This window comes from Electrophorus electricus, chromosome 5, assembly GCF_041902795.1.
Source record: "Electrophorus electricus isolate QZ-2024a chromosome 5, ASM4190279v1, whole genome shotgun sequence".
Lineage (NCBI taxonomy): Eukaryota > Metazoa > Chordata > Actinopteri > Gymnotiformes > Gymnotidae > Electrophorus > Electrophorus electricus.
Window position 1 is genome coordinate 26,616,302 of NC_137501.1, and position 27,536 is coordinate 26,643,837.

Sequence of the window (27,536 nt, forward strand, 5' to 3'; positions counted from 1 at the left end):
TCATTTGTGTGAAAATATAAATGCTTTATGTCATTCTAGTCTTAATGGCATTATCATGAATATATACAGATATTCCTTATTAGTTATAGGGGTCTTTTTTTTATCAACTTTTTTAACAACAGTCAAACACAACAGACCAAAGTAAATATCAGTTACAGTAAAACAGAGGTGCATGCAACATTTATTTCCATTTATAAATATTAAAGTGGCTCCAAGACTCACTTCTGTGATGAAACAGCTTGTTGGGTCAAATCACACTGAATTGAAAAGCACCGGGGATAGAATAATATTAGGCATTGAAAGGTTACAACCACAGGTCAGACACACATCTGTCTAGCTAACCATAAATAACTGCTGCGTGGTCACTTCAAAATGTCATCCTGAGCCATTTTCTTAGAAACACCTTCTTTTCAGGTAAGCACACTAGCATCTTTATTACAGGTGCTCTTACATTATTCCGGCTTTATATGGGTGGCAGACATGTCACTGGGCGTGAGAGCGGTCCACTACCCATCCATATCTCCAGCTGATCAGTTTCTTCAGTTTCTTCAGTTTCTCTGATCAGTAGCCAGTGAAGAACAGACCACTAAAGACTAGTACTATTGTTCAGTATGGTACACCCATTTGGGTCCATGATAGCAAAGGAATTGTAAATGATATAAATCTAATCCAGAGTTCCAAAGATTTAAAATGACTTAGGAACCTGCATGATTAGAAGATTTAAAACAAATACCATTAAAAAAAGTGAAAGTCTTTATTCAAGCTTGGATAGTTTTGTCAGAAACATATTCTAACACATTTCATTGAATGACTGTGTCCCATTTGGACCCAGGATTTGAGGTCTATATTCATTTCTGCTCATGCCAAACAAATTAATGTTTTTGTAATTCAGCTGTGTATGCACTGTGCACACATGTTGTTGAGCTTGCAGGCGTGTCTTCTTTGTCTTCCTGAGCACAATGGCCATCTATATTTTCCACACATTTGCTTTCAAGTATGCAGTATGCATATTTATGAATGCACAGTATCTAATCATGCATGTCTGTCTAGCCATGACATCACTCAGCCTTGTGGGTGTAACAAAGTGTATGCTCATTATATCAAGTGTGAATGAACATGACAATGTGCTTTGCTAATTACTAAAGATTAGAAATAAAGTGCTTTTAAAGAGTCACCTCATGACATCATACCAGTGTACATTTTTCCAGTGCATGGACAAAAGCGTTCATTGCAGTTCACTGTTCATATGCTGCAAAACTGCTGATACACAACACCCACCGTGCCATACCCTGTACTGTGTAAACAAAGTATCTAGCTTGTCTAATCAAAGGGGCCATGTGAGCTAGATTTCTGAGCCTGAGAATCAAATGGGATGGATGGCTCATCCAACACAAGCAAGCACTTGTTCTTGCACAACTAAGCAGGGCCCCGCTCCGACACCCAACACACCCCTGCATCTGGTATTGCATGCTGGGATGGAAAGCCCAGAGGGGGGCACATTTCCAGTGAGCTTTACTCAGCCATATTAGCATAAATGCTCTGATAAGGGAGAGTGCTTTCCGCTACTGACATATATAAGGAATAGTGTGGTCAACGCAAACACACACACACCCCTATTCATTCCAACCTGGGACAACAAGCCTCTGTCATAATGATGTTCAATGGGACTTGGAAAGTGGAATACAGCAACAATTATGAGAAGTTCTTGGAAAAGATGGGTAAGATTTATTTATGTCTATTTATTACTATTCAGAATAAGTTAAGGGTTAGTTAGTTAAGGTACCCTGGATGTTGAAGCAAATTAGTAACTGAGATCTTCAGAAGACTTTGATCAAATTTATCAGATATGCAGAAGATTTTGTTGGACAAAACAACAACTGCACTGACCGGACAAAAGAAAAACATTTCAACAATAATCATAGCAAGAATTCAGTACTGAAGAGAAAAGCAAAGGAGGTACCATAATTTTCTACAGTTCAGTTCACTGTGATATATTAAGAATTCACAAGGTGTGGTCAACAATTGTAAAAAAGTAACAAATTCCAGGAGTTAACATATATGTAGCCTTGCAAACGGAGACATTGCAGCAACAAAAGTATAGACAGTTATGTATTGTACGCTACATATATTCTGCTGCGTAAATAAATGTACATATAAAAATGAAATATACCGAAATGCTGTGTGCACATTACTCCACATTTTTTAAAAAAGCAGGATTGCACAATTCCGTTGAGTCATCCTTTAGGGTGTGCTCACTTGATTCTGTCAAACAGGCTTTAACCTGATAAAGAAGAAATTAGGGGCCCATGATAATCTGAAGATTACCCTGCAGCAAACTGGTGATAAATTCCACGTGAAAGAGTCCAGCACCTTCCGCAACCTGGAACTTGACTTCACACTAGGGGTCCTCTTCGAATACAGTCTACCTAATGATGTTAAAGTGTTCGTGAGTCACCATTTGCACGCACCAATATGCAACACTGCAACTAGCTATTGGGACGCCAAGGTTTTCCCACTGTATCTTTGATTATAAATTTGTTATAAATTGTGGAAATAGCAGAGTTTGATAATATTATGTCAGAAAGTAGCCTATATTCCGTGAAACCTAGCATTGAATTGAATTTTCTACATTTTATATATATAATAAAGAGAAATAAAGAGAAAGAGTGAAAGAGATATTCAAAATTGTAGTAAAGTACACAGAGTTTCAGAGGTCCTTCCTCAGCTGTTCAAGCAAAGTGCTTCTCAGTAAAGTACACTACAATTTTCTTTGGAGATATATATATATATATATATATATATATATATATATATATATATATATATATATAAAATGTGTGCATGTGTGTATTTATATATATTGAATTGAATGTACATTATGGTAAAAACAAGGGCATGGCCTAGATCTGGCAGTGGTAGCTCAGTGGTACTTGACTTATAATTGGAAGGTTGTTGGTTCAAGCCCCATTGCTTCCAAGTTGCCACTATCAGGGCCCTGAGCAAAGCCTGTAACCCTCAAGTTGCACTCAGTCATTATTGTAAGTTGCTTTGGATAAAAGCATAAGATAAATGTGCAGTGAGCAGACCTACACATCTGACACTGTGGTTTATTATGTAATATCACATTTCTACAGTATGGACCTCACTTGATCCAGGTTAGGGCCCTAGAGATTATACCATGTGGCTTGCATATTTGAATTTCTTAAATTAGTGCATTAGTCTGCTTATTGGTTCATGTTAGATCTTAAATGGAAAAAGACCTATTTTAAGATAAAGGTTGTTTAGCTGAGCATGCAGTATACTCACTTTTAACAAGTCTAAAACCAGAATAGGTATTATGTTGGCATAGCCTACATTTGTTTGCTCAGCAGTATCAAAATTATTTTCCTTAAAAGAAATAAAAAAATAAAGTCGTTTCTGGGCATTTGGAGCATCTTACCTCAATTTGTTGGTCCCTGGTTCACCGTTCTGGGTGCTTGACCTCCGACCTCTGAATCCACAGGGGTGCTGGAATTTGGAGGATGGCGTACTGAAGGGAAGCTTTACCCGCGAAGATAACGGAAAAATACTTAGGACGACCAGGAAGGTTAGCGGCGATGAACTCGTGCAGGTGAGTAGCACAGTTTACTGACAGTTTACCAAATGTGAGCCATTTACTACCGTGTATATCTGAACCTTTTGAGTTTTCTTCCTGTTAAATACATTATTTTGTTTCTTGCAGAGCCTTTCCTACGAGGGCGTGGAAGCTGAGAGGATTTTCAAGAAAATCTAAAACGAGCTTGTCCATAAGCAACTTAATTATCTTCCACGATGATTTCGTTTCACTCCTTGATTATTAGTCGGGAGATTCGAGTATTTTGGATATTCTGAAAAGTTACTGGTTGCTCAGAAAATAATGTTTATACAATGTTTTTTTTTTATTTACAGTAGATATTTTTATTTGTAAGGAAATAAAGTCCTTTCAGAACTTTTGGAATTTGTCCTGCATCCCAGTTCCTCATTGTATCTTAAATTAAACCAGCTGCAGATTGTTTAACGACATTTGATGCCAATTTTTTAAAGGCGCTGCACAGGATTTTTTTCCTCCTTACTCAAAATGTTATATTAGCAGGAGGTATATGATTATCTTCATACTTCTGCTCCAGTCCAGCATTTATTTGGCACTGCAGAGTGCATAAAATGACCTCTAAAATTTTTTTTTTTTGTATACTGCCCCCTAACCACCACTTAGGAATTACATGTTAATTAGGTGTGCGCTTAGACGTCATAGACATCGCACTAACGGACTATAGCGAATCATAAGCTCTTATATTTGCATATTCATGAATTGCGAACTCAACTGTCCCACGCTTCACTCACTGCATCGCTGCAGCAATAGATGGCACGCAGAACAAAATGCTCAGGTTTTGGATTCAGTGGGGTGAAAGGTTACTCTACATTTTATTCCTGAAAACGAGAGCAAATCAAAATGGCTCCGATTTCTTTCTGGGGCTGAAATGACACTAGATACAAGAGTTTGTAGACATTTTACTGCGGACTCATGCTGAAAGCAACAGCTTTCCCGACACTTACTGGAGGCAATGTAGTGTTGTAATTTAGCTCAGCTAACGTTATATGATATGATACACTGACATTTTTGAAACTGCCGACTTTCTCACGTTTAGCTCCTGTCGTGTGCAGTAAAAGCCCGCTAGCTAGACCTGGTTAACCAGCCGAATATAAGCAAGCTAATAGCTTTAATGTAAAAGTGATCAATATGTACCAAATGCACAGAAAATACCGCTCTAAATACGTCCTTAAATATGAACTGTGGCGTCTTCTAATTTAACCAGAGAATGTGATTACACTCTGTTTAAACACAGCACGGATTCCGCTGTTGTCCCAAACCCCTTACAGCCTTTCACCTCTTCATGTTCACACAAGTAGACGCGTCTCTCCCTCTTTCCAGTCTGCGTCATACTGACTAGGCGGTTATGCTTGACATTGAGGCTGTCAATAAAACCGCTAGGATCCACGCCCACAAAAACAGAACCGTATAAGACGGAAAAAAAAATTTGAGATATAATTTTTTTATGTTCCTTTTTCACATATTTTAGAACAACTGTGCAAGGCCTTTAACACATGGCAACTTATAGTGATTCAACTTATAGTGACTGCCAATGAAGCAAATGTTTCGACATCTCCAAGTTATAAACCTGTCTGGGCATCGACTCGACAGTGTGGCAACATCAAGAAACCACTCAGAATTCCGATCCCCTTAATGTATTTTAAGTTTAGGTTTCTGAAGGCGTTTATTCAAGTTACGTGATTGTTTGCTTTGACCAGATGCCAACAGTGGGTACATTTGTAAGGTCAACTGTCTTTTTTTTTTTTTTTTTTTTGGGCTAAAAAGCAGGAGTCAGGAAATAAATGCATTACAGGGCAAATTACTGGACATATTATATTGCAGATCTTTTTGCCTGCAGCAACTTTTGATTTAATTATTAGGTTCCAAATCTTTTCCTTTGAACTGCATAGAAAATGTCTTTTTCCTTTCAACACCTGAGTGGGGAAAAAAACCATGAGAGTTCAAATAAGGTTTATTAAACAAACGAATAAAAATAAATGCATAGACATCTTCAAAAATAGATAGAGGACATCATTGTACAATATTCCTTTCATACGAATAGTTATGTCAGTGTTCTGCATGACAAATTGCGAGAAGGCACTCCATAAACAACCTCTGAAGATCTTCAGCGTTCCTTTCCACACAGTAAATTTACAGCTGATGAACAAACCAGCACCACAGCTTTGTCCGTGCAAATAAAATCGCATTTCCATCTGCGTCCATACCCCTACACCACTCCAACCCACCAAGGATTTACCTCTCTGACTTTAACTGATACGTGCGACTGTGCAAGTGAATACACGTCCAAGTGTGCATGGCTCTGAGGTATGCGATCCAGCACACTGAAGTCACAGCACATCTTAGCCAGGACCGCACCTCCCCAGAAATACTCCTGTCCGTGAGGCAAAGCAGAGGTTGCTTCTGGCATCGGGGGGAGTGGAGTCCAAATTGAAGTGTTTAGGAATGATCCATTCTCTTCCAGGTTTCTTTGGACTCTGCTTCAAACTGCATATTTTCCAACACTACCCTCAGGAGCTTTGAAAGAGACAAGCCACTCCATCATTTGGTGAAATGTTCCAAATTGCAAAAACCTGTTTACGTTCAAATGAAAATTTAATGAAATACAAAGAAGGAACCAGACAACAGTGCTGATATTTATCAGTTTGCCATTATGTGTGCTCTCTTGGAACTGAGCCCATGACTTTGGTTTGACTAGCACCTTGCGCTACTATGTGAGGTACACAGATAGACTTTTACCAACATTTAAGCATGAAGGTTGTATAAAAAATAGACCTCCGTGTAAAAAACACTTACCAAGACCTTCACAAATACCCATGCTCATCCAGTCCTTTTGGAGTCACTGGGTGCCACTTTGCGGTGGACTTATTGCTGCTAGAGCCTGAAAATGTGATTGACATCAAGACTTACTTAATAGCACCCACAGGTATCACACTCTAGACAACAGAGAGTTACAGTAATTATCAAAGAATCATTATACAAATCAATAAATAATTTAATTTAAGGTAAGTGTATAGAACCTGTATCGGGCCTGTTTCGGGCATTCTCTGCAGTGGACAGGCTCTCTGTATGGCTGGAGTGGGTGCCAGGTTCGCGGTGGTCCAATCCTTTGGCGCATCCCCTCTGCTCTGGCACAGAAAGCACTAGTGGCCTCTGGTGGTGATACTTGAGCCTATACGTGTCTGTCATGCAGTGATCCACGGAGAAATATGTGGTGAGCGCCACGGCCGGCACACGAGGTGCCCGCTCGGGCATGCGTGGCCTGTCTTCCATGTCTGCATCCCCCAGCTCCCCCCGCTCCTGGTCCGAGCCGGACCTGGAGCTCACGTCAGACGAACCTGGATGCGGATCAACCCGCCGGGGCCCCCCGTTGGCCACTCGCGGGCTTGCCTGCGAGGGCTCCCGGAGGAGGCGTGGCCGAAAAGGCAGCGTCTTGCCTTCACACAGCCGCTGGGCATGTCTGGAGCGGGCGGGCACAGGTGGGGATGTGGCAGGGGTGGCGGTTGGTTCTTGCCGGGTCGGCCGGACTGGGCGCGGCGACTCGGCCGGCGCCGTCTCGCTGGTGCTGGATCGGTAGGCGCTGTCCTCTTGCTCAGATGGAGGGTTTGTCATCTCATCTGAGCTGTTGCACTCCGAGCTGCTGAGCCTGCCTATGCTGTGTGCCGGTGGGCTATCAGGACAAAGCTGCACCCGAACAGGGACCTCCTGCGGTTCACTGTGGGGCTCAGAGCCTGAGGGTTCCCTCTCCGAACTGCCTCCTTTATATAAGCCACAGGAGGAGTGTCTTAGCTTTCGCCTGGAAAGCAGAGCAAGTTTTGTGTGAGAGCAAAAATCCAGGGTAACCATGGCAATTGTATGAATACATTTTTACTCTTTCCCTTGAACTATGCTTTTAAATGGTACTAACAAAAGCAGTATTGATGCGCAAAACCTCATCCAGAATACCTTGAACTTGGGCTGCTTTTATTAAGATGGTCAGAGTTCTTACCCTGGACCTTCAGCAAATGTTTACCTAAAGGTGAAAGTGAGAACATCAGAACATTCATTTCTGAATCCTAAATGGTACTACTGATGACTGAATAAGCAAACACAGTGAGATATAAGTACTGCTGTCCTACAACTTCAGCACAAGGTGGCAGTAATGGCATTGTAAAATGTCAATTTGAACTGCTGAGCAGGGGGCACAGACATGTTCCAAATATTCTAACAGATTTTAAAAAGATAGAATGGCCTCTTCTCTCCTGTTGACCTTTCTCTGCTGTCCATCATAGCTGCTGCCTCACACACACACACACACACACACACATACACACCTCTAATGAACGCATAGGAGTAAAGGTCATTGCTAATTTTAGTTAACTTTACAAGATACTCTGTGGTTACCTTTTTAAATACTTAATGTATGACTTTTAAGACCAAACTCACCATATAAAGAGAATACCACCTTCAGCATGCACTTTGGTTTCAAATCTACTGCACAGGACAAGCAGATGCTAAAGAAATAGTGTGCATGTAGGAAGGCATGTCATTTCTTAGGTGCGTCATCTATATCTGGCCAGCCAATAAGCTGGCAATTTTCCTCTGGACAATGGCAAGGCCAATGTCACTTTGGTGCTACAGCAAGTACTGTCACCTTAATATTTGTGTTCCTTCCATTTTTGCACACTGAAGATGACTTCCCAGTGGCTGAAGGGCTTAAAAATTGGTTCTTTATTTTTTCATAGCTAAGACAACTCAAATTTATTCAAAACATCTTTGAACTAGCAGTAGCAGATTAGTCAAAGGTAGTTTGTAAACTGTTATTTGCATGTGATTTGTATAACATGCTTACAAGACAGTCACTAATTGATTATGAAGAGACTCTCGTCTAAGGGAATCTTGGACTGTAAGGTCTACCATGATAAGGTCTACCTCTTTAAAAAAGGAACTGAAATGTAAAAAGGGATCTAATAGCCTAAATAATTTCCACAAAACCTTTTTACTGCAGAATATGCAGTAGACCAAACCTTATGTTCCACTTGAGGTGATTTCATACCAAAAACATGCATTTTCAGCATACAAGTGCTCTCTAAGGTAGAGTTCATGCATTTCTCTGGTACTCACTGTAGCACAAGGGTGAGCGCACTGCCTCAGATTTTGAGTCACTGCGACTGTGATGAACTTGACCCCTGAGAAGGTTTGATGTGTTAAAACTCAATTGATTGAAAGGCACTTTCAGTGACAGATGGCAGTTGATTCCCATGGGTCACTGATCTATGTTATCTCCACTACCTGAGCTGCTGCACCTCCATGGCCGTTCTGGGTTCCAGTGCTGCTCTGGGCTCCAGGGCTGCTCTGGGCTCCCTGCTTGTGATGCTCTCTACACCTGGTGAATCAGGATTGGTGGAGCCACTGCTCAGCCTGTCGCTGCTCTCGTAGCCTGACTCCGTCCGCTGGATCGTCCAGTTATCGGCCCTCAGCGTCACACTGGCCGCACCCTTGAGGCGTGCTGCTGAGCCGGGGGGCGTGGCCCAGTGCTGACACTCCTGCGAGGTGCGGCTCTCTGCCTCTGGCCTCACCTCCTCCTCATATATGGTCATCAGGCCTTTCGGCTTGCGCTCAGCCGGCACCCTCTCCTGGACATGGCCACACCTGGGACTGCCCTGCTGCTGCTGTTGCCGGCGGCGCTGCTCCAGCTCATTCAGCACTCTGTCCACATTCAGCACATCACGCACCGGCCGCCACGACGACGCCTTGGGCCGGCCACGCTCGCACGGGCTGTCTGCCGACTCGCCGTGGCCCAAGGGAGGGAGATCGTGATGGCGGCCCAAACTGCTTGGGTGTGTGCGGCACTCCTGGGGTGATCCACGTGGCTGCACTGAGGGCCGGTCTGGACGGCATGGGCGATTCAGGTTGGAGCGGTGCCTTGGGTCTGAGTGCGGTCGCAGACTGTTCTCAGAAGGGGAACTGGACCTGGGATACACCATATCTATAAGGACAACAAAGAAACTCTCTAAATTGCAAGTATTAACAACAACACTTCATAGAAAGTGCAGTAGAGGAATCGCTTTTGTGGACAAGGAAGCGTTATTCACCATGACCACAAAACAGACACACTGCAAAGACACGCACTCCCACTATACAGACACGGACTGGTGAAGCATGGTCAAAATGCAGTTGGAAATTGAATTTGGAGACACTTCCTTCCCCCTTGCATAGATGTGCACTTGCTGCAAGCCAAACTCTCGTTTGGGAGACAGATGGTGTGCTATGCTTTGGAAGGTAGCCAGTACTATAAACCATTTTCCTGAGTAAGGTGCCCTCAGAGTGCCCTTCTGTAGAGGACAGTGCACCTGGCTCCAACCACGACAAAGAAAAGGACAGAAAGAGAAAAAGAAAAGAAAAACAAAATATCTTCTGATCCTGTGATAGTCAATTGAGAATTTACTAAGAACTTTCAAAAATATATTAAAAAACAGCAATATCAGCTTTATCATCATTTAAAAAAAGCAAGTGAGAAATGGAAATATTGAGGATAGTATAGAGAAGCCTGCACCAGTAACTGTTCTTTAGGACAAAACACTCTTTTTGTCCTCTAAAAAGTCTGAAAGTCTGAAAGGGGATCACAGAGGAAGTTTTCTTTTAAAATTCACAAAGAGGTGAGTTAAAGGAACATAATCCGAGTGTGCTGCATGTGCTCCACAGAAATGAGGCTAATGACCTAAAACAGGAACGTACGGAAGCGGATGGGCCGGAGAGTGCTTCTGACAACGCCAAGCACCCAAAATCGGCTTACGGGGCCATCTTATGGTCCTGGGAGATTTACAGTGCCAGAGGCCATGGAGCTAGCTGAAGCGCTTACTAATACTGTTTTTTAAATTTGTTCTGTTTATGGGATGCAGATAGGATCAGGATCCACTTTACTGAAGAGAAGTGCACCACAAATGAAAACCAGCGATTTTCATGTTAATTTTAACATTAAAGTCTTTCACTTTAATGTGAGCGCACACTGACAAAGACAAATTACTTTGTAAAGCAATATTTAGCTTTGCAGAAAAAGATAATTACACTGTACTTTTTGCTGAATATAACAAGCCCTTTTCTGAATAGGCACATTCTAAAATATAGGATGTAGTAAAACACGTGAGATCTATTTTTTTTATTTACAGTTTACCTCAGTTGCTTTTTACTTTCTGCAAAATACATTTTGCATCCAAAATGCCACAGAACACACCAAATCCAAATGTATCAAAAGCAAATAACTCAGTCAATGCAAAACTGGTGTAAAAATGCCAGACTCCTGTGCTATTTTTATTCTTATTTTAGTCATAGCCAGTTTCCTCCCATTGGGTAATTTTCCCCTATCACATGACAGCTGAAGACCAGGGAGAGAGAGGGCTATCGCATACTTCTTCCCCTGGCATATGCTATCGATCACCGCACCTTTTTGAGCTTCTTCCGACGCACTTGCATCCAATCACCGCACCTTTTCAAGCATGCAACTTCAGGGGGTGGAGTAACATGCACTGTTCACCCCCTTCTGATGCACGTCCATGATTGGCCAGTGTCGCTGTGATTGACAGGGGAGATAGAGTGTGCTACCCCTCCGTTCCTGAGAGCATAGCCAATTTGGCTCTCTCAGGCTCCTGGCTACAGATGACTGTGATCAACTCATTTTTACAGCATTTTTTAAAGCCTAGTATATTGTTTTATTTTATTGAATTTTTTCATATTCTAAATTTTCAGTAACATTCTTCTTGACTCACAATGACTGTGCAAAGTAAGTGAAGTGGTCAGATTTGGTTTTGACCTGCAGGATGCCATCTGTTAAAATATTTTATTCAAGTGCACGTCTACTGAAAATGCCAAAATATCTGCATAAGACTGTGTGGACCATGTGAGTGGAGATAAAGCACATAGCCCTGCAAACAGTGCCACTGTTAAGGGATTTTCCTGAGGGGCCTTTCCAGAAGTGATCTTAAGCAATTGAGAGAAATATTAACAATACTTCAACACAAAAGACACAGTAGCACCTACTGTTAAAGCTCATACCTAAGATATTTGAGCTTTTAAATTCTCCATATTTGGGGCCATTCTCTTAAGGTGGCCTCGCATGTGTGTAATGTTTACCTTTGTGTGGGAGGCTGTCCCCTCTACGGTGACCCCGCTCGACCTCCCGCCGTGCTCTCTCTCCTACGCCCTGTGAAGGTTCTCTGGAAGACTCGCGAGGTCGACCTGGGCTTTCAGGAAGCACCTTGACTGGAAAGTGTTAATTTTTTTTTTTTTTAAATGGGCAAAAGACCATTCCAGAAAACTATTCCTTTTTCATTAAATCAGTGAATTCTAACAAGCTTCAAATGTAGTTTATATGTTTTTCAGGACATATAAAGAACAATGTTAATTTTTTTTGCGTACACTTTTTAGAAATTAAAATTATTGTGAACTACTGTGCTTAAAAATGAGTGCGAGCAAATTTAAAGTACAAACAGAACAAAAGCAGTACTGGTCTATTTGTTTACGGCCGTGTGCATCATCTGTGCCTTACGCCGATTGGCTGTTTGCAGCGAATTTTGTTTGTGAGATCCCTGATTGGTCCGCAGAGAGCCTGCAGGCTCTCTTACTCCGTCGAGTTTCTTTGACCCTGAGTGCGGAACTTCAGCTACTACCACAAAGAAGGAGAGAATAAACAAATTCAGGAATGAAAACAGTTTTATGTTCTTTTCCCCCCAACCAAAAAAAATGACAGGGAGTAAGAATAAATAAATCACCCTCCTTAGTCAATGGATTTAAACAATGAAGGTCGGGGAGTAAAAGACATGAAGGGCAGTGACAGGCACACAACACAAACATGTCCACATGGCACACAATGTCATGGGAACGGTGATGTCAGACTGGGAAACTGGGTGGGTCACAGTACTTCAGCATTATTGGCCAACGTAGCCTTTAAAAGGACACTTCTAGGATTGAATCGGGCATTGACATAAAATATAAATCCACAGCCTCTGAACATCTGATTTCAGTTTAAACTGGTTTTTAGACACTTTTCTTTTGTCTCCAAAAGACAATTTCTCCTCAGCAGATACTGTTAACTTACATTATTCTGCTGCTGGTTGTGTGGTTCTGTAATGTTGGCATGGTTACGTTAGCATGGTGACGTCTAAAACTGGCCGCTGCATGTGCGTGGTCTGTGATTTTCCACTAGGCACGAGGGGAGAGGAAAAGTGGACAGTTGTGTGGATAAATAGATAAATAAAAATGGATAAATGGAACAGGTCATGAGCTGGCCCAGATGTGGGACCAAAAAAAAACCCAGAAAGCCTAAGCCAGGAATGGGTGTCCAGATCAGAGAGGGATTACTGTTTGTTGAGTGATGTGAATCAAAATGAACTTTCTCACAGAGCGGGAGTGAAAGATAGAGATAGGGGCGGAAATAGAGCAAAAGTGTGAGACAGAGAAACAGAGAGATTAAGACAGAATGAGCATGTGAGACAAAAACTGAGAGGTTAAGATAGAGAGTGATAGGGAGAAAGACTAACTTTAAAAATTAACTTCCAAACATCTATAAAAGACAACCATAAAATAAGCAATGACGAACTGTAAAAGTCATAAAGCGCACATCTAACAGACACAGGCAATGATGAGAGCAATATAAAACAAAAGACAAACATAAAATAAAAACGGACCATAAATATCTGTATCAACCGTGAAATGGTCATAAAATAATCATAAAAAAGATTTTTCCATGAAAAAAAACCCCCAGAACTTTTGTGACCCCACAGCTGGTCTGCAGTTTGCAGGTACATTTCACTCCTTTTTTGTTTGGGAAAAAAAACAAAACCATACTGATCTCTGCTCTTACTCTCTCTCTCTTTCGTTCTGCCTCTTTGGTGCCTCTTTAAGGACATGCCAGCACGTGGAACCCTGCACCACACCACATTCTGTTAGCCTGTGTGCACGACTGTGTCGCCCTGCACCTGCCTGCGGGCGGTAGAGGGGTGGGTGAGCACGGCTCAGGGCCAGACTCCCACGGAGCAGGGGCTGCCTATTGCTCCAGAGAGGGCACCTGAGGACGGTGGAAGAGGGGTTGTTCTCACGTCGACAGAGCTACTGGCACAAGAGGTGGTTCAGACGGCCTGCCAGGGTTCGACTTGGCAAAAAAAGAAAGAGAAGAAGATAAAAGGGGAGAAAGAAAACCTGTACTGACAAGGCCTTCTGGTGCAAAGCCAAAGCAACAAGGATGACTTGGGGGGGCATGATGCAAAGCGACCAAGAGGCAGCCTTCAGTTTAGCATCCGTTCAGAGCTGCAGGAGGCTCGGATTCGTTCGCTGTGACTTTCCGTTCTTTTCACACACTCCATAGGCCGTGCGTTCACAAAAGATCCTCAAAGAGGTGGTGCGTGATGGTTGTGTTCAAACCCTCCCACTTGAGGGTGACAGTTATCTCATAAAATTCCTGTGAGTTCAGAATTCTGACGGAGGTAACAGCATGTCCCCTATAGAAAAGTGGCAAATGGTAATGAGTAGCAGCTAGACGCAAAGTCAAGGACAACCAGAGGTCCCCAACCAACACAGAGACTATGATAGGAGATTTAAACACTGTGAAAGAGCAAAACTGCAAAAGTTCTATTTACCAATATTCATCGAGAAATAAGGTTGGCCTGCCATTGCCATGGGGAATGCTGATTATGCTACTCGAGGGAGTTTGTGCATGTTAGTAAGCCGTCGCATGCTTGAGCCAGAAAAGAGGAAGGATGGTGTGAATGTACAGGATGGAAAAAAAATTATCAGGGTGGGGGGGGTTATGCAGCATTGCACCCAAGAGTAGGGATTAGGGTAGTGAGATAGAAAGAGAGAGAGAGTGATTGAATAACAAAAAAGAAAGAAAGCAACAGTGAAGCGGAAAGAGACAAAGAGAAAGGGTAGGAGAAAGTGCATCTGATGAGAGAGAGTGTGTGTGTGTAGCATGGAGCAATAATCTGTTCTCCCTGAAGTTTATACCCATGCGTGGACAAACTCATCCACTGAGCGAAAGAGGAGGGGTGGAGAAAATGAGGGGGATTTGAGCTGGAAATCTGAGCGCTGAACGGAACATGGCCACCGCTCGCAGTCTGCATGGGCGGATGGCCCCATCTTACATAACACCCCCTGCTCTTGCAATGACAATCGACATCTTCCGCAGGACACTGTTTATAAACTGCACTGCCTGTTTTAAGCATGTGGATGCAAGATGAAAGGCAAGATGTTCAGCTTGGGTCTTTTTCATGCCATTCTAAAGAAATGGGTGTGAAATAGCTATCACTTTTTTTCATCATTTGCGAACTTGAATGACAGATTAAGAGGAAGGTCCCACACACAGCCCATGTTTCAGCCTGCATCAAGGGTGAAACAAGGGCCCCACCTTTGAGACCTACGTGTGAATTTATAGGCCTGCACATGTCATGCACAATTTCCATCTTGTTATAAAACTAGAAATGGTTAGGTTACACCTTGCTATTTATAAACAGCAATGTCAAAACACCTTACTGAACCACTCTGGTTTAAGACAGCAGTAATGCTCATAAATGACCTAAGAGGTCATATCCCCTCCCCCAGCTGCCCCCCCCACCCCCCACCCCCCAAGAAGAACCTGGGTGGAGACCATTACATCTACAAACAACTTCACAAACAACACAGTGCAGCTACAGAGTCTGACTCCATATCGCAGATCAATAGCCGCTTCAGTCAAATCAATCGCCACCTCGTCTCCCAGGCGGTTTGGCTCAGCTAGAGTTTAAAATCCATCATCGTGCAGGCTTGGGTGTTGGGGGGAGGGGTGGGAAAGCCTCACCTGTACCCTCACCATTGAGGGAACACTTATACTGGGACCACATGGTGGTTTGTCGGGGAGCATCCTCATTGGATACTGCAGTGCCATTCGGGTTGGCATAGAAGAGGAGGAGTGGCTGGAAATGGCCCCGGATGCATTTGGACGCCACATCTTTCCACTTGGTACCGATCTAGAAGGGAGGAAGCAGATGTGTACAAAGATTAAACATTAAACATACCATGGGTATCACAAATCAGATCAATTGGTGCTGAAAAAAAGGAACCTAAACAGAACTCTGTTTTGGACACCCACCTCTTTTACTGTGGCGTCGTCGAAGAAGACCCATTTGGAAGACTTGCTGTGATAGGCGAAGGCAAGGTAATGGCGACTGGAATAGCAGATCATGCCCACCAGGTGAAGATCTCTCCTTTTGGCATTTTCATCAGTAACTCGATAGAAAAGCTGCAGGAGCAGAGGAAAGAGGAATCTAAGGGAAGGTGGTAAGCTGAAAGGCCTGGAGCAGACAAAGGCCAAACAAGAAGGTGGCAGTGAGATTTCACCTTTGTTTTGCAGGTCTAGATGGAAAATGCTAAGCTCCTAAACTGAGCATAAATTGAAATGAACTATCTATCTGTATCTATATGTAGCATGGCTAGACAATTTTAATGATCCTAATATTACAATGGTCAGGAGGAAAAAATAACGTTAGCTAGGAAGAGCAGTCCTGATGTGCATGGTTGTGTCATTACTGTACCAAGGTCAACTGTAAGACCAGTGGACATGTAGTATGAGCTGTTGTGATGTACTGACATATACCGACCCAGTTGCCATCAGGGTAGTATCATTAAAGCTGTTGGCAGTGAAACTGAGGTCAAACGTGTGAGGTCACACATCAACTCTATTATTTTTTATTAACTGAGCATGGTAGCAGATAGACCATAGCCTTATACACAGCCTTATATAAATTATTAAATGAGCATATCAGGCGACTATGGTGTAAGTTAGGTGTTTCTAATATATATTATGCATGGTTACCTGAACAGTTAACACAAACATTGTATGAACAAAGAAGATGCAATGATTAACAAGTAGGATAATTAACCAGTTGATGGTCAATTTAAGAACATCAGTTCTGACATGGTTCCTTCAGGTCAAAAGGGGAGTGCTTATTCTAAGCCACAGATAGAAGTGGACATTCCGACTGTAGGCTACCCCTGAAAGGTTGAGGTGTGACCCAAGAGCACGGATGACATCTTCAGTAAGATCTGACTGCTCCGCATCCCATACAAAGCCGATGGTGACAATCTCAGGGCAGTTCATCAGGACGCGGCGAATTTTGATGCTCTGCCCACAGTTGCTCTGCGAACCAAAAGAACAGAGACATGATTACAATTATGCCCATGCAGACACAACGGAACTTTTTCTGTTGTGCCTTATGTCTTTCTTAATGATTGTTAATGCCAACATCCTGGAAACGAACCAGGTTTGGCAAACCTCCCAAAAGGTGTCGCCGCATGGAAGCGTGTGCACGAAGCTTAGTGTTCTGCCGTTGCCAACGGAGATGAGAGGGCAACAGTGGCTAGTGAGACGTTGCTATTTATAACCACAGCATGCGACTGGCAGCTAACGTTTTAGGTCTTCTGTCAGTCACAGTGGACGACTTGCAGGAAACAGCCACATGACTGGGCAAGTGCTGCCACGTGCCTAACATCCAACAAAATTCACTGATCAACTCAACAGTGACATCATCTATTGGCAGCGGCATTCAGTTTCCCCAAAATATCACAATGATCATTAGGACTGTTCTGGAAGTATGCTTCCTATTATGGGGAGTGCACAGAAACATGCTTTTGTTTGTCTTCTGTGAAGCTTGTGGGAAACTCAACTGGCCACACATTTGTAAACAAAACAAAACAAAACAAAACATTACAATTTTACTGCACGTTCCATTAAAAACAACAACAACACACTGCTGATAAAATCAGACATTATTTCACTTCATTGCCTTCTTAACCCTCATAGAAAAAATAAGAAATAAGTGAATATGGTGATGCTCATGTGCCTGAACGTCCAACGTACAAGCTGTCCTCAGAAACACACATAATCCTCTAGAGAGCTACAGTAAATATAGACCATCACATGGCCTGCTGTTATGTCATCTTAGACAAGCTCTTTGCTGATTCAGCAGATACCATGTTTATATCTTCCGCACCCACCAAATTCTTAGAGATAGACTAGGTGCCATCTGAGAAGCCCGAAAAAGATTAGCAAAGTCTTTCGCAGAAGAAGAAATATGGAGTATTTCATAAATGTTAAATAAAATAAGAACTTTTTTTCACACAGAAATGTAAAAAAACAGGTGGAGGCAGAGGTGGTGACATACAGGGCAGTTGCGGAGATCTCCGATGGTGTTTGCTGCCTGCAGCAGTTCGCCGAACATGTCCGACCTCAGCCTGTCCATCCTCTCCAGCACCCGCTCCACCTGTTGGCTAACAACCAGGGAAAAAACACAGGGCTCCTCCTGTCATTGGGTTAGTGAACCCCATTCACATGATGGGTCTCCTAGTATTTAATGACAGTGTAAAAGCACTGAGTCAGCACTATATGTCAAAAAGGTGTCCTTCTGTTGTTCTACAAATGTATTATAGGGATCCCGAAGTTCAGTCATAGCATGCTCATGTGGATGAAAGCTCACCACAAGGCAGTGGTGGAGACGTAGTGCACCAGCTCGGTGAAGGGGAGGGGATCCGATGATGCTCCGCAACTCCGGCACACAAACTGTGGGGTTGGTTGGAGGGCAGGGTAATCAGTACCAAATGGCGCAGGACACAGCACTCAATGCCACTCAAAGTCCTGCCCAAAGCCCTACAACCCTGATCCTGTATCTCACTGCAAAGGACAAGGTGCAAAAATTCCCCTTGCCTGCAAATAAACCACTTCCTTCCTTGCTTCCGTTCTAACTCTCTCCTTTATGTCCTAAAGTCTACCTGGGTGGCATTGACTAACCAATGGACTTGCTGTTGGAAAGGGAGCCCTGTGAAGGCTGATTACCTGCTCATAAAGGGTCATGGCAAACCTCTGGTGCGTAATGCACGACCTGGAGGTGCATGGCTCGGCCGCTGAGTCGGACACCAGGTGCAGGTGGATCCTCTCAAGGATATGCTCCTGTCTCCGCAAGCACAGAGAAAAAGAAACCAGGAGAACAGAGATGCAGAGTTCTTCTCAGCACAATAACAGTGGGTTTATTAAAGATATTCTTAGGACTAGGATTATTGCTTTGTCGTAGATGATAATATTAGAATTGCTGTTATGTCATCATATAAGAGAGCCATAAGTCTATTTAGAGAGAATGAAAGCATGAAGTAGAGAATTCACCATCCATAAAAGAGGGCTATATTTAATATAGTGTTACACTTAATAATACACACTTAGAGGATATTATAAATAATGCACTTAAAGTTGTCTGTGAATGTAAATGCATGAGCCCATATAAAGGAAACAGCTTTTGCATCTGTGAGCTCATCAGTATGAAATTACACCCATCGTCTACATCAGAGACACAGCAACAACATGTTTAAGTAGGCCATAAAACATTAGTCTTGTGAATTGTAGGAGAGTTCACCTAAATCATGCTTTAAAGCAACAAATAGCAACCCATAGAAGGAATCTGAGACTTAAAAAAACTCTCTAACAACTCTCCTCCTACCCCAAATAAAACTTCACAAACAATTATAAATTAAAGAATGATAACAGTTTAAAGGATAATGGTGATACATTGTATAAATTCCTTTATCAATGAGTATTTAAACATTAAGACTAAAAATTGTTACAAGTCTTTTGACAGTGTATACTTTCATCATATTCTTTTTTAGTCTGGGCAGGTGCTGGTGTACTAGTCAGCTGTAATGGTTACAGGGTAGCGTTTCTGACTACTTCAGACAAGTTACTGCAGTGCTGCAGACATAAAGGCGACGCACGAAGCATTCGGCTGCGTCGTCCATGAGGCCCAGCTGGAAGCGCTGTTCATCCTTAAAGGTCTCGGCCAGCGCATGCCGTAGGGTGTCTGATGGCAACGCCCGCTCACGACTCTGCTGGAACTGACTAAAGATGCTCTACAGACCGAGGGGGGAGGGGGGAAACCGGCAAACAAAAAGAAAGAAATATATATTTGCAAAATGCAAGTGGAACAATGTCCAAAATACCTGTTTTTTCCCCAAATGCCTGTTTTCCCTGCAATATTCCATTCTATTCCAGCATTGGAAACTTGACAACATACCAAAGCAGTAAAAGGCTTGACAAAGAATTACTCACGTTAGCAAGAATAAGTCATAAAAGTCCTGATTATGAGCACTGCATCAAAAACTATCATGAGCTCATATCAAATGACAGGTCATTTCTTTCTGTTTACACACTGACCTTTAAAGCACAGAAGATGCAGGCGTCACCGAGGCAGAAGTGGGTGGACAGTTGCCTGAGACTTCTCCTGAAGATATCCAGCTGCCAGAGGACCTATGGCAAGGAGACAGTGGTGCAACTACACTTCAACATACACAACAAAATTCTCTGTACAGCAATCTCACTAAAAGAGTAGCCTCACGCTAAATCTCCTTCCATAATGAGAAGCAGCTCAGAAATCAGGAGGAACCTCCATTTTTTAACTTGTAGCTCAAAATTAAAGTTAAAAAGTTAAGCACTGGAGAGCGTACTGTGGGATCTCATTGTAAATGGCTTAAAAGATTGCACACAAGGCCCTGATAATTCTATGAGAGGTTAACCCTTTTCTCTTAAGATGTTTAATCATCATAGTTTAACCAAATGATGCCAAAATGACTGACAATGAATGAGTGACAGAGCTAACGTCACATTATGATAACTGCTAAAGTTTTCTTTATTCCAATGATTATATTCATATATATCCTTATATTCTTCTAATGGTTCTTACTAATTGTCCTTCTCTACTCTCTACCCAAAATCCTCAGCAGTGACCCAGGCACTCACCTGTACAGCGCTGTTGAGGAAGCAACTGTTCTGGCCGGGCTCATTGAGGAGACCTTTGGTGAGGGCCAGGGAGAGCATGCTGCCTGGTTGATAAGTCTTCCCCAGGCCTGTCCCAGCAGTACCCCCAGTCCCAGCTATGCCGTTCCCTGGCTTCCTGAATAGCTTGACCCATGCCATGAGGCACGAGTTCTTCTTTCTCCAGAGTTCAGAAGGAGTCACTTACTTAAGAAACGAAAAGCAGCCTTATCTGTTGTGGGCAGCATCTGTACCCAGCAGTCCCTGTGCCTGACAGGGAAAGCAATCCCACAATGCTCAGAAGGCTGTCTTAATTGGACAAAACAGCTATAGCAAGGGACAGGTTGTTGGGGATGCAGATTTTGACCGCACACCATTGGGATAGGCGAGTATCGGCGCTTCCGATACAGACGCAGGCAAACAAGTGACGTTTAGCCACAGGTTGTGACGTGCCGCTTTGCTGTTCCCTCAGCATAGGTAATGGATGTGCTGTGTGAGCTCTGTATAGGGGGAAACCCCAGCAATGACATGCAGTGGGAAGAGAAGATGGGAGATGGAGAGCTGGGCAGATCCATTTCTCTCCAGGGTATTCCTGATAGGGTCAGCACCAGTCGTTCAGCATCTCATCCAAAGGAGCATTTCAGAGCAGTGGGTCAGAACATTTGGCCAACAAAGGATGACCTGCTGTGAGTGATAAAGGGGGTAAGGGGGATGGGGTGGATAAAGAAAAAGAAAATCAATTGCTGTTAAATGGAAAGCCACTTCAGTCTGCAGCAGCTAATTAGCAGAATTAAATGGAAACAGAAGCCAGTTTACTGTGACAGTACTGAGCAAGTGATACTGCATGCTAGGTTTGTAGATATGGAATACTGTGCAAAGATTAAATTAAATCAGTGTGCCTGCCTCACATTGCCATTGTAATGATTAAGATAAATCCCTCTGGATACTTCAGTTTTTTCTCATCATCTTTCAGAACCTCATGATCAATAATCCATAAAAAAAAAACATTTGCTGAGCCGTCTCACATTTTTGCTGGTTCAGCTTTGGAGGGGATACAAAGCCAGTACCAAACATTGCATAACACTCCCATTTACTTCTGCGTTCACTTTCATTGATAAGTAGGATTATGGACACAGGCAAAATACAATATCATACCAGCCTTGCTTGTGATGGAGCCTGGGAATCTGCTAAGACCCTCCTCCTTTTCCACAACTGCACCCACATACCCTTTCTTCTGCCTCTTGCTGTCTGGGGTTTCACGATTTGAAATGCCCTGCAACTATTTTACCCAGAGAAAGTGCCTTAGGAACATTTCCCAAGAAACTTTGAATGCAAGACAAAGGATGCTGACAAAGGTGCCTTAGAGAAACTGCAGAAAGCCATTTTTACCTCAGTCAGTACACATGCAGTTAACTAGCAACGCATCTTTTCTTGTCTACAGCCCTTATCCACTTTTTGCCCACAACATCTTTTTATGACAAAACCTTTCAAAATAGTAGCTACACTCAGAAAGAGGCAAGGCCTGAATGTCCATAGCTTTAAAGAGATGCAGGAAAATGTTGCACCTACTCTGGAACTGATCAGTTTAATCCTTTCTTCAGCTAAATGGTGTGCAGGTGTGCCATAAGACACATTTCAAAGAGTACAGAAAATCTTCTCATGACAGTGGAATTTTCAGTATATGGGTACAAAATGAAACCTCCCCACAGTAAAGTCAGGTGCTAAAAGTGTTTAGTTGCAGATCCAATGTCTGATGCCCAGAAATCCTAAATATATGGTCCAGAGGTGGAAAGTGCTTTGATTAAAAAAAAAAATAAAAAAAACCACAAGAACAAAAATTCTAGGCCTGCATGAGTCAACAGGTCCACTTGCAGTCTGTGGCCTTCATCAAAGAACCTGTAACATTATACTTTGAAAGGCTTCAGACCACAGAAGATGTCAATCTGTGTTTGGGTTTGCTCCACCTTAAAAGTAAATTGTACATTAATCCTATTCCAATGTTGCTCCTCAGGAACTTCTCTGATTATTACATTTTGCTGCAGTCTGGGTTTATGAAATAAGTGGAAAAGGAACTAGGTTAACATGGACTTTCAAGGACTCTCATCTCAGCAGGTCTTGCCACATGACTAATGTACATGACTCATCTTGTGAAGGTGATCAAAGCTCATAAACAGAGCTTCTGTAACACAATTTTCAAAATAAGATGGTAAATGACAAATGGAGCATTATTTTGTGAACAACTTCTTTCTCCTATTAAAATGACCACTGCAGCTGCAGGGGATCTGTTCACCCATGCTCTTGTGTTGGTATGCTATTTTTATAGAGCCTTAACGAAGGAGCAACTTTTAAGTTGGAAATGTTAAAACCCTTCATGAGAAGACATTTGTTCAATATTGCGAGCTGTTTTCAATGCTTTAACTCCAACAGACACTAAATGTTTTTTCTGGAATCAGATTTACAATGCTTAATTGTTTTTTACAAGTAGTTTTTAGCTAGACTCTCCCATTCACATCACTTACACTGCCAGAAGCCTTTATATATCCTTTAAAGTTATGTATTTATTTATTTTATTTTATTTTCCATAGAAGATAACCATTTTAGCAATTGGGGTTATACTCTTGAAGTTAAACTTTTTTTTTTCTTTTTTTTTTCTAAATGTGGAACCTGAGATCAGAATATGAATATTAGGTTCACTGAATAATCCACGTGGTGTAATGTACAGCTTGTGTGTTCTGAGAGAAGAGCAAGTAATTGTAAATGGTATGTGGGATTAGTGCAGGTAGAAAGTAGATCTGGTTGGTCCAATATGCCCTTTCAGGACATATTTAAGAGCTGTTTTGCTTAAAATGGTCGAGATTGACTGAAGAAGGCGAAGCTTTTTAAGCCATGGGTGCAAAACTGAACTCACCCAGGGCCCCGTGTCTGTTAGTTCCAAGAAAGCTCCACAACATCCGATTTTACCCCATTAGACTTCCACCGTTGTTAACGAGGAGAATATATTAGCAAAACGCGCTGGTGTTGCGCAGACCTGGAACTGATACAGTACGTTACACACTGCGGCCCTCTCATCCAAGCCAGCAGGCCCGGGGTTAGCGCCAGCGCAGAACTTGTTGCCGCAGTGTTGCAGTATATCACCATTAAAATCACACTCTGGAACACTGCCATGGCTACAGCATAGGTCGGAGATCCGCAGGCTGCAAAAGCACGGAGCGACTCGTGCTCACCCTCTTTCTTCGGCCATAAGTGGGAATCTTATGAGAGTAAGGAGTACTCAGCACGCTTGTGTACAAATGTCAAGCCCGGTACAGTTCATTGCTAACAACGTAAGTAATTTTGTTTTAGTTTTGTGGCCTATAATGTTTTGAGATACAACTTTGAAGATATATTTTAGAAACCTTGGAGCGTGTACGTGTAACTTTGTAGATGGTTTCTATTACAAACAGACGTTACTGATTTTGAAAGTCGTGGTTCCAGTTAAGCAAAACCGCCACGCTCTCACTTTCATGATCACGTAGCAATTCTATTAAACTTTTAACAACTGGACCAATGAAACTTCAATAATGGTACCAGGTTCACATTGTCTTTAGGGATGTATTCCCATTTGTTCTACAAAACTTTTAACAATTATATTTTACTCCTAGCCAAAAATACATTTATTCTAAAATAAATTATATTTTCTATAGAAAATAGAATACAAAAAAAACCAAAAAACTAATAGCCCTGCTCCACCGACTCAGATGGGGATTACACGTAGAGAAACATTCGCTTTCCCTCTGAATGGCATTATAAACATACTACAAACATTTATCTGGGCAGCAAGATATGAAACTGTCCATAACATAATGAAAAAAAATGTATACGCTATGTTTTTGAGTACAAATCCTATCTGCCGTATACATTGTACATTCCACGCATGGCTACTGTATAACGGGATCACAGGGTAACTAACGGTTTGGTTACAGCTCTGCCCAGGTTAATCCACCCTGTACTGTTGCCTTCTTTAAGTGCCCCAGAGAAGCCGCCGAAGTGTCACTGCAGAGAAACTGTACGGTTAAGGCAAATCCACTAGCACGTTTAATATGAAGCGACAGCAAATATCCGCATGGCATTCTTTTTACACCTGTTAGGACGCATGCGTGCCGCGAGTGCACTTTATACCGCAACTCGCGATCTACTGGCTCAAATACACTCAAACAAGAAAATGAAGAAACAATTTCACCGGCGAAGTACTCACCCCACCATTCCAAAATGTGCCCCAATATTCCCAAAGTGTCTTCCAATTGTCAAACAGTAGCTTTAAAATATTTAAGTTTAGACTATGTCAGTACAGCACTTAACCCAGCACTTAACTAAGATAACTCAAGTTGTCTTAAGTCGCAAGCGTTTGGCTTGTGTAACAAAAATCGCACATAAGGGTTGTCACGCTGCCTGCGCGGGCCTCCTTTGCGGCAGTAAATCAAACCAATAACAAATGCGACCGGAGATCCGCGTGTCCGCAGTCACCGTCAGCGGTACATCTTGGTTCGCCTGCTCAGCCAGACTTGGACGCTCTTGTTGATGTGCTCTTGTTTAATGCCGTCGTGGGTATTTCCTGTGGTAAGCGGTTGCAATGAATGATTCCGAGCGCACGAAAGTCTGCAAAGGATTACTGATGGATTGGGAGTTACAGGGTCAAACTCCGCCCCTGGTATAGTGTATATACTGCAGTCCCACAAGAATAAACTCGATACCGCGGTGAAATAAGGTGCGTATGTTGTCGGGTGTAGATTCCGTTATAGACCCTTTTCTAAGATTTTTACGGCTTGTGGGAAGGCGTTGCACGTTGTCGTTTCAACGTGTGGACAAATATAAATGCCTATCGTGCACTGAGAAGCGTTTCATAAGCATGCATCACAGTAACTCACGGTGCATCATGATCTAGGTGCTACAGTCGTTGTCCTGAAATGAAACTGCGTAAGCGCTTATGCGCCACTGAACGTCAATTTCTGTTTATTGTTAAACCCCGGTTGGTAATGAAATATTTTTCGCTATTATGCATGAAGTACAGGCAAACTTAACAGAAGGCGCGAGAACAGCGACCTCGTTTTCATTTACACTGATGTCATGGATAGCTTCTAATGCGCTAGCCTACTTTTAAAAACACAGCACATTGACTTTGTGCTTAGAATGTGGCCTGACTGAAAAGCTGATCTTATTCTTGTGAAAGGTTACGCACATTCTAGTTGGCACCGCACATAGCCTAGAGCTGTTTGAAATATTTGATTTCCTTACAAAGATGTCAATATATTGTTAGGATTACATGACTGATTAAAACAATGCATTTCAAAGTGCTGGGGTTCAAGTATTTATTTATACACACTGAATTTTAGTCAAATGTAGTAAATGTCTTAATTATATAAACGTGACATGGCTCAAAATAAATTAGGCTTTCAGTAGATAATTTATAAAACAGTAATATACTAAACTAATTTATAACACCACTAAGATTTTAAAACAGTAAATGTTAACTAAAATGGAGATGAATTGTGACCCCATTCCAGCAAACCAAAAATACATGAGACTTGCCAGTTATATACTTTTTAAAGGTAGTTCAACCAACTACACATTGGGTTGTATATTTTAATGATTTTTTTTTTCAATTTTATAAAATGTTTAAACTTGGTCACCTAGAATTTGTTCAGTGTTTATGAAGACTACATTAGAAATGTCTTATAACCTCAATATCACCCCCAAGACATTTTTCACCTATCTTCCTAAAATCATCTTTTCTGGTAAAAAAAATTGTCAGCAGTATCCCATAATTTACCATACCAATGTTTGAGAATTAGTAGGCAAGAAGAGAATAATTACAATGCCATAAACCATCAACCATACAGGAACATAATTTCCTAAATGTGACCACTAACCCACCTCAGATATATTTAGTAGCATTTCCCTCTCTGTGCAATCTCTTGTCAAATGAGGTAAATATGCAATTAAAATGTACACAGACACATGACAGGCCAAAGGTCAGCCCTGTCTGGATATGGAAGGGCTGTTGTGGTATCATTTCAGCCAATGTCCCACCTCTGAGTCTCCTGCGAGTCCATCCGATCCATATTTTTACAGGCTATAATTAGCATTTGCTAGTCATTGTGTGAGTAACAGGACTAACATGGGCTCTGGGCACATACTGCTCCAGGTACTGCTCCAAGATCACAGCAGGGTTTCATTAAGTGTTATTATTGCATAAATGGCATTTATCAAGCAATCGACATGACAGCCTTCATATTAATGCCAGTGCCTGGGTGTTTACTGTCTGACAGGCATACCTTGTCCTCTCAAATTCCACACAGAAAATCATTAGTGAAAAGCACATTTGTGAGTCGCTGTGGATAAGTCACTGTAAAATGCCATCAATGTAAATGTAAATGAAAATATGAAAATTACTTAAGGAGCCCAATGATTATATAACTGTATTAGCTTAATATTTCATGTATAGGTCACAAACAGGGTCTCATATCACTACTAAAATCTGGAGTTTTGCATTGGAGAAGTGATTTATTTTATTTTTTTTTAACAAATCAAACTGTATAGTCTGTATGTTAAAAGCAGTTTCACAGCCAACATTAATTGCACATTGATCACTGATGACCTAACCAGCTTTTTAGTCTGTGAGAAACCTATTTTGTAACCAATATTTTTTGCTCATTTGTTTTAAGTGATAAATTACTGATTGTAAAGTTTTTTGATAGATCTCTCTTTATTGGCTGCAGCACATTAAAGCGTTAGAATTTATGTCTGCTAATGCGTGGTAGGTGTTTGGTATGAGGAAAAGGGAAGCAATCAGTAGGCAGTTGCTCATAGTCGGGACGCTCGTGAGTGTCTGTTTATTGTAACCTTAGCACAGTAAGTGCCAGATGCGAAGCTACTTATGTCCCCTTTAAATATAACCGCGGTTAGCGGCCACGGGTGCAGCTGCTTCGCGTGTGCCGGCAGTGTAATTAGAGCAGGTTCCTCAGACGGTGACGAGCGCTAGACGGATGGCAGTCTTCTCTTTGGTCAGCGTCGAAAATTAAAATGACCAAAAAGACGGCGGGAAAAGAGTGGGGAGAACCCCCCAACCGTGAACAT

General features: G+C 42.1%; 2 protein-coding genes across 5 annotated transcripts; one reads left to right on the forward strand and one right to left on the reverse strand.

The window, feature by feature from the left end:
* Window positions 1-1,525: 1,525 nt before the first annotated feature.
* Window positions 1,526-3,972, forward strand: fabp2 (fatty acid binding protein 2, intestinal). Its single transcript, XM_027020463.3, has 4 exons — window positions 1,526-1,718; window positions 2,274-2,446; window positions 3,503-3,610; window positions 3,722-3,972. The coding sequence occupies exons 1-4, from the start codon at window positions 1,652-1,654 to the stop codon at window positions 3,770-3,772; spliced, it is 399 nt and encodes a 132-aa protein (XP_026876264.2). The 5' UTR covers window positions 1,526-1,651; the 3' UTR covers window positions 3,773-3,972.
* Window positions 3,973-5,561: 1,589 nt separating this feature from the next.
* On the reverse strand, window positions 5,562-25,583 carry usp53b (ubiquitin specific peptidase 53b). 4 transcript variants are annotated; one of them, XM_027020456.2, is made up of 18 exons: window positions 24,658-25,583; window positions 20,409-21,104; window positions 19,827-19,919; window positions 19,388-19,522; window positions 18,462-18,575; window positions 18,106-18,188; window positions 17,794-17,899; window positions 16,623-16,769; window positions 15,723-15,872; window positions 15,432-15,600; window positions 12,150-12,266; window positions 11,735-11,863; window positions 8,897-9,593; window positions 8,729-8,793; window positions 7,571-7,637; window positions 6,646-7,421; window positions 6,422-6,506; window positions 5,562-6,142 (listed from the first exon to the last, which is right to left on the reverse strand). In XM_027020456.2, exons 2-17 carry the CDS (start codon window positions 20,583-20,585, stop codon window positions 6,430-6,432), a joined length of 3,102 nt encoding a protein of 1,033 aa, XP_026876257.2. In that variant the 5' UTR covers window positions 20,586-21,104; window positions 24,658-25,583; the 3' UTR covers window positions 5,562-6,142; window positions 6,422-6,429. The 4 variants fall into 4 exon arrangements, with proteins under 4 accessions (XP_026876257.2, XP_035385820.1, XP_026876255.2 ...); XM_035529927.2 differs by having other exon boundaries at window positions 12,150-12,263; window positions 20,409-21,107; XM_027020454.2 differs by having other exon boundaries at window positions 20,409-21,107.
* Window positions 25,584-27,536: the final 1,953 nt, after the last annotated feature.

What these genes read in the sequence shown, in the direction of transcription:
- fabp2 (XM_027020463.3), top strand. Translation starts at nt 1,652, where the DNA reads ATGATGTTCAATGGGACTTGGAAAGTGGAATACAGCAACAATTATGAG. An exon ending in GAAGTTCTTGGAAAAGATGG is followed by an intron (nt 1,719 to 2,273) that starts GTAAGATTTATT and finishes TCTGTCAAACAG; the next exon opens with GCTTTAACCTGATAAAGAAG. An exon ending in CTAATGATGTTAAAGTGTTC is followed by an intron (nt 2,447 to 3,502) that starts GTGAGTCACCAT and finishes CTGAATCCACAG; the next exon opens with GGGTGCTGGAATTTGGAGGA.
- usp53b (XM_027020456.2), bottom strand. Translation starts at nt 20,585, where the DNA reads ATGGCATGGGTCAAGCTATTCAGGAAGCCAGGGAACGGCATAGCTGGG. An exon ending in GAGATCTCCGCAACTGCCCT is followed by an intron (nt 16,770 to 17,793) that starts GTATGTCACCAC and finishes TTTGGTTCGCAG; the next exon opens with AGCAACTGTGGGCAGAGCAT. An exon ending in GCTGCAAACAGCCAATCGGC is followed by an intron (nt 11,864 to 12,149) that starts GTAAGGCACAGA and finishes AACACTTTCCAG; the next exon opens with TCAAGGTGCTTCCTGAAAGC.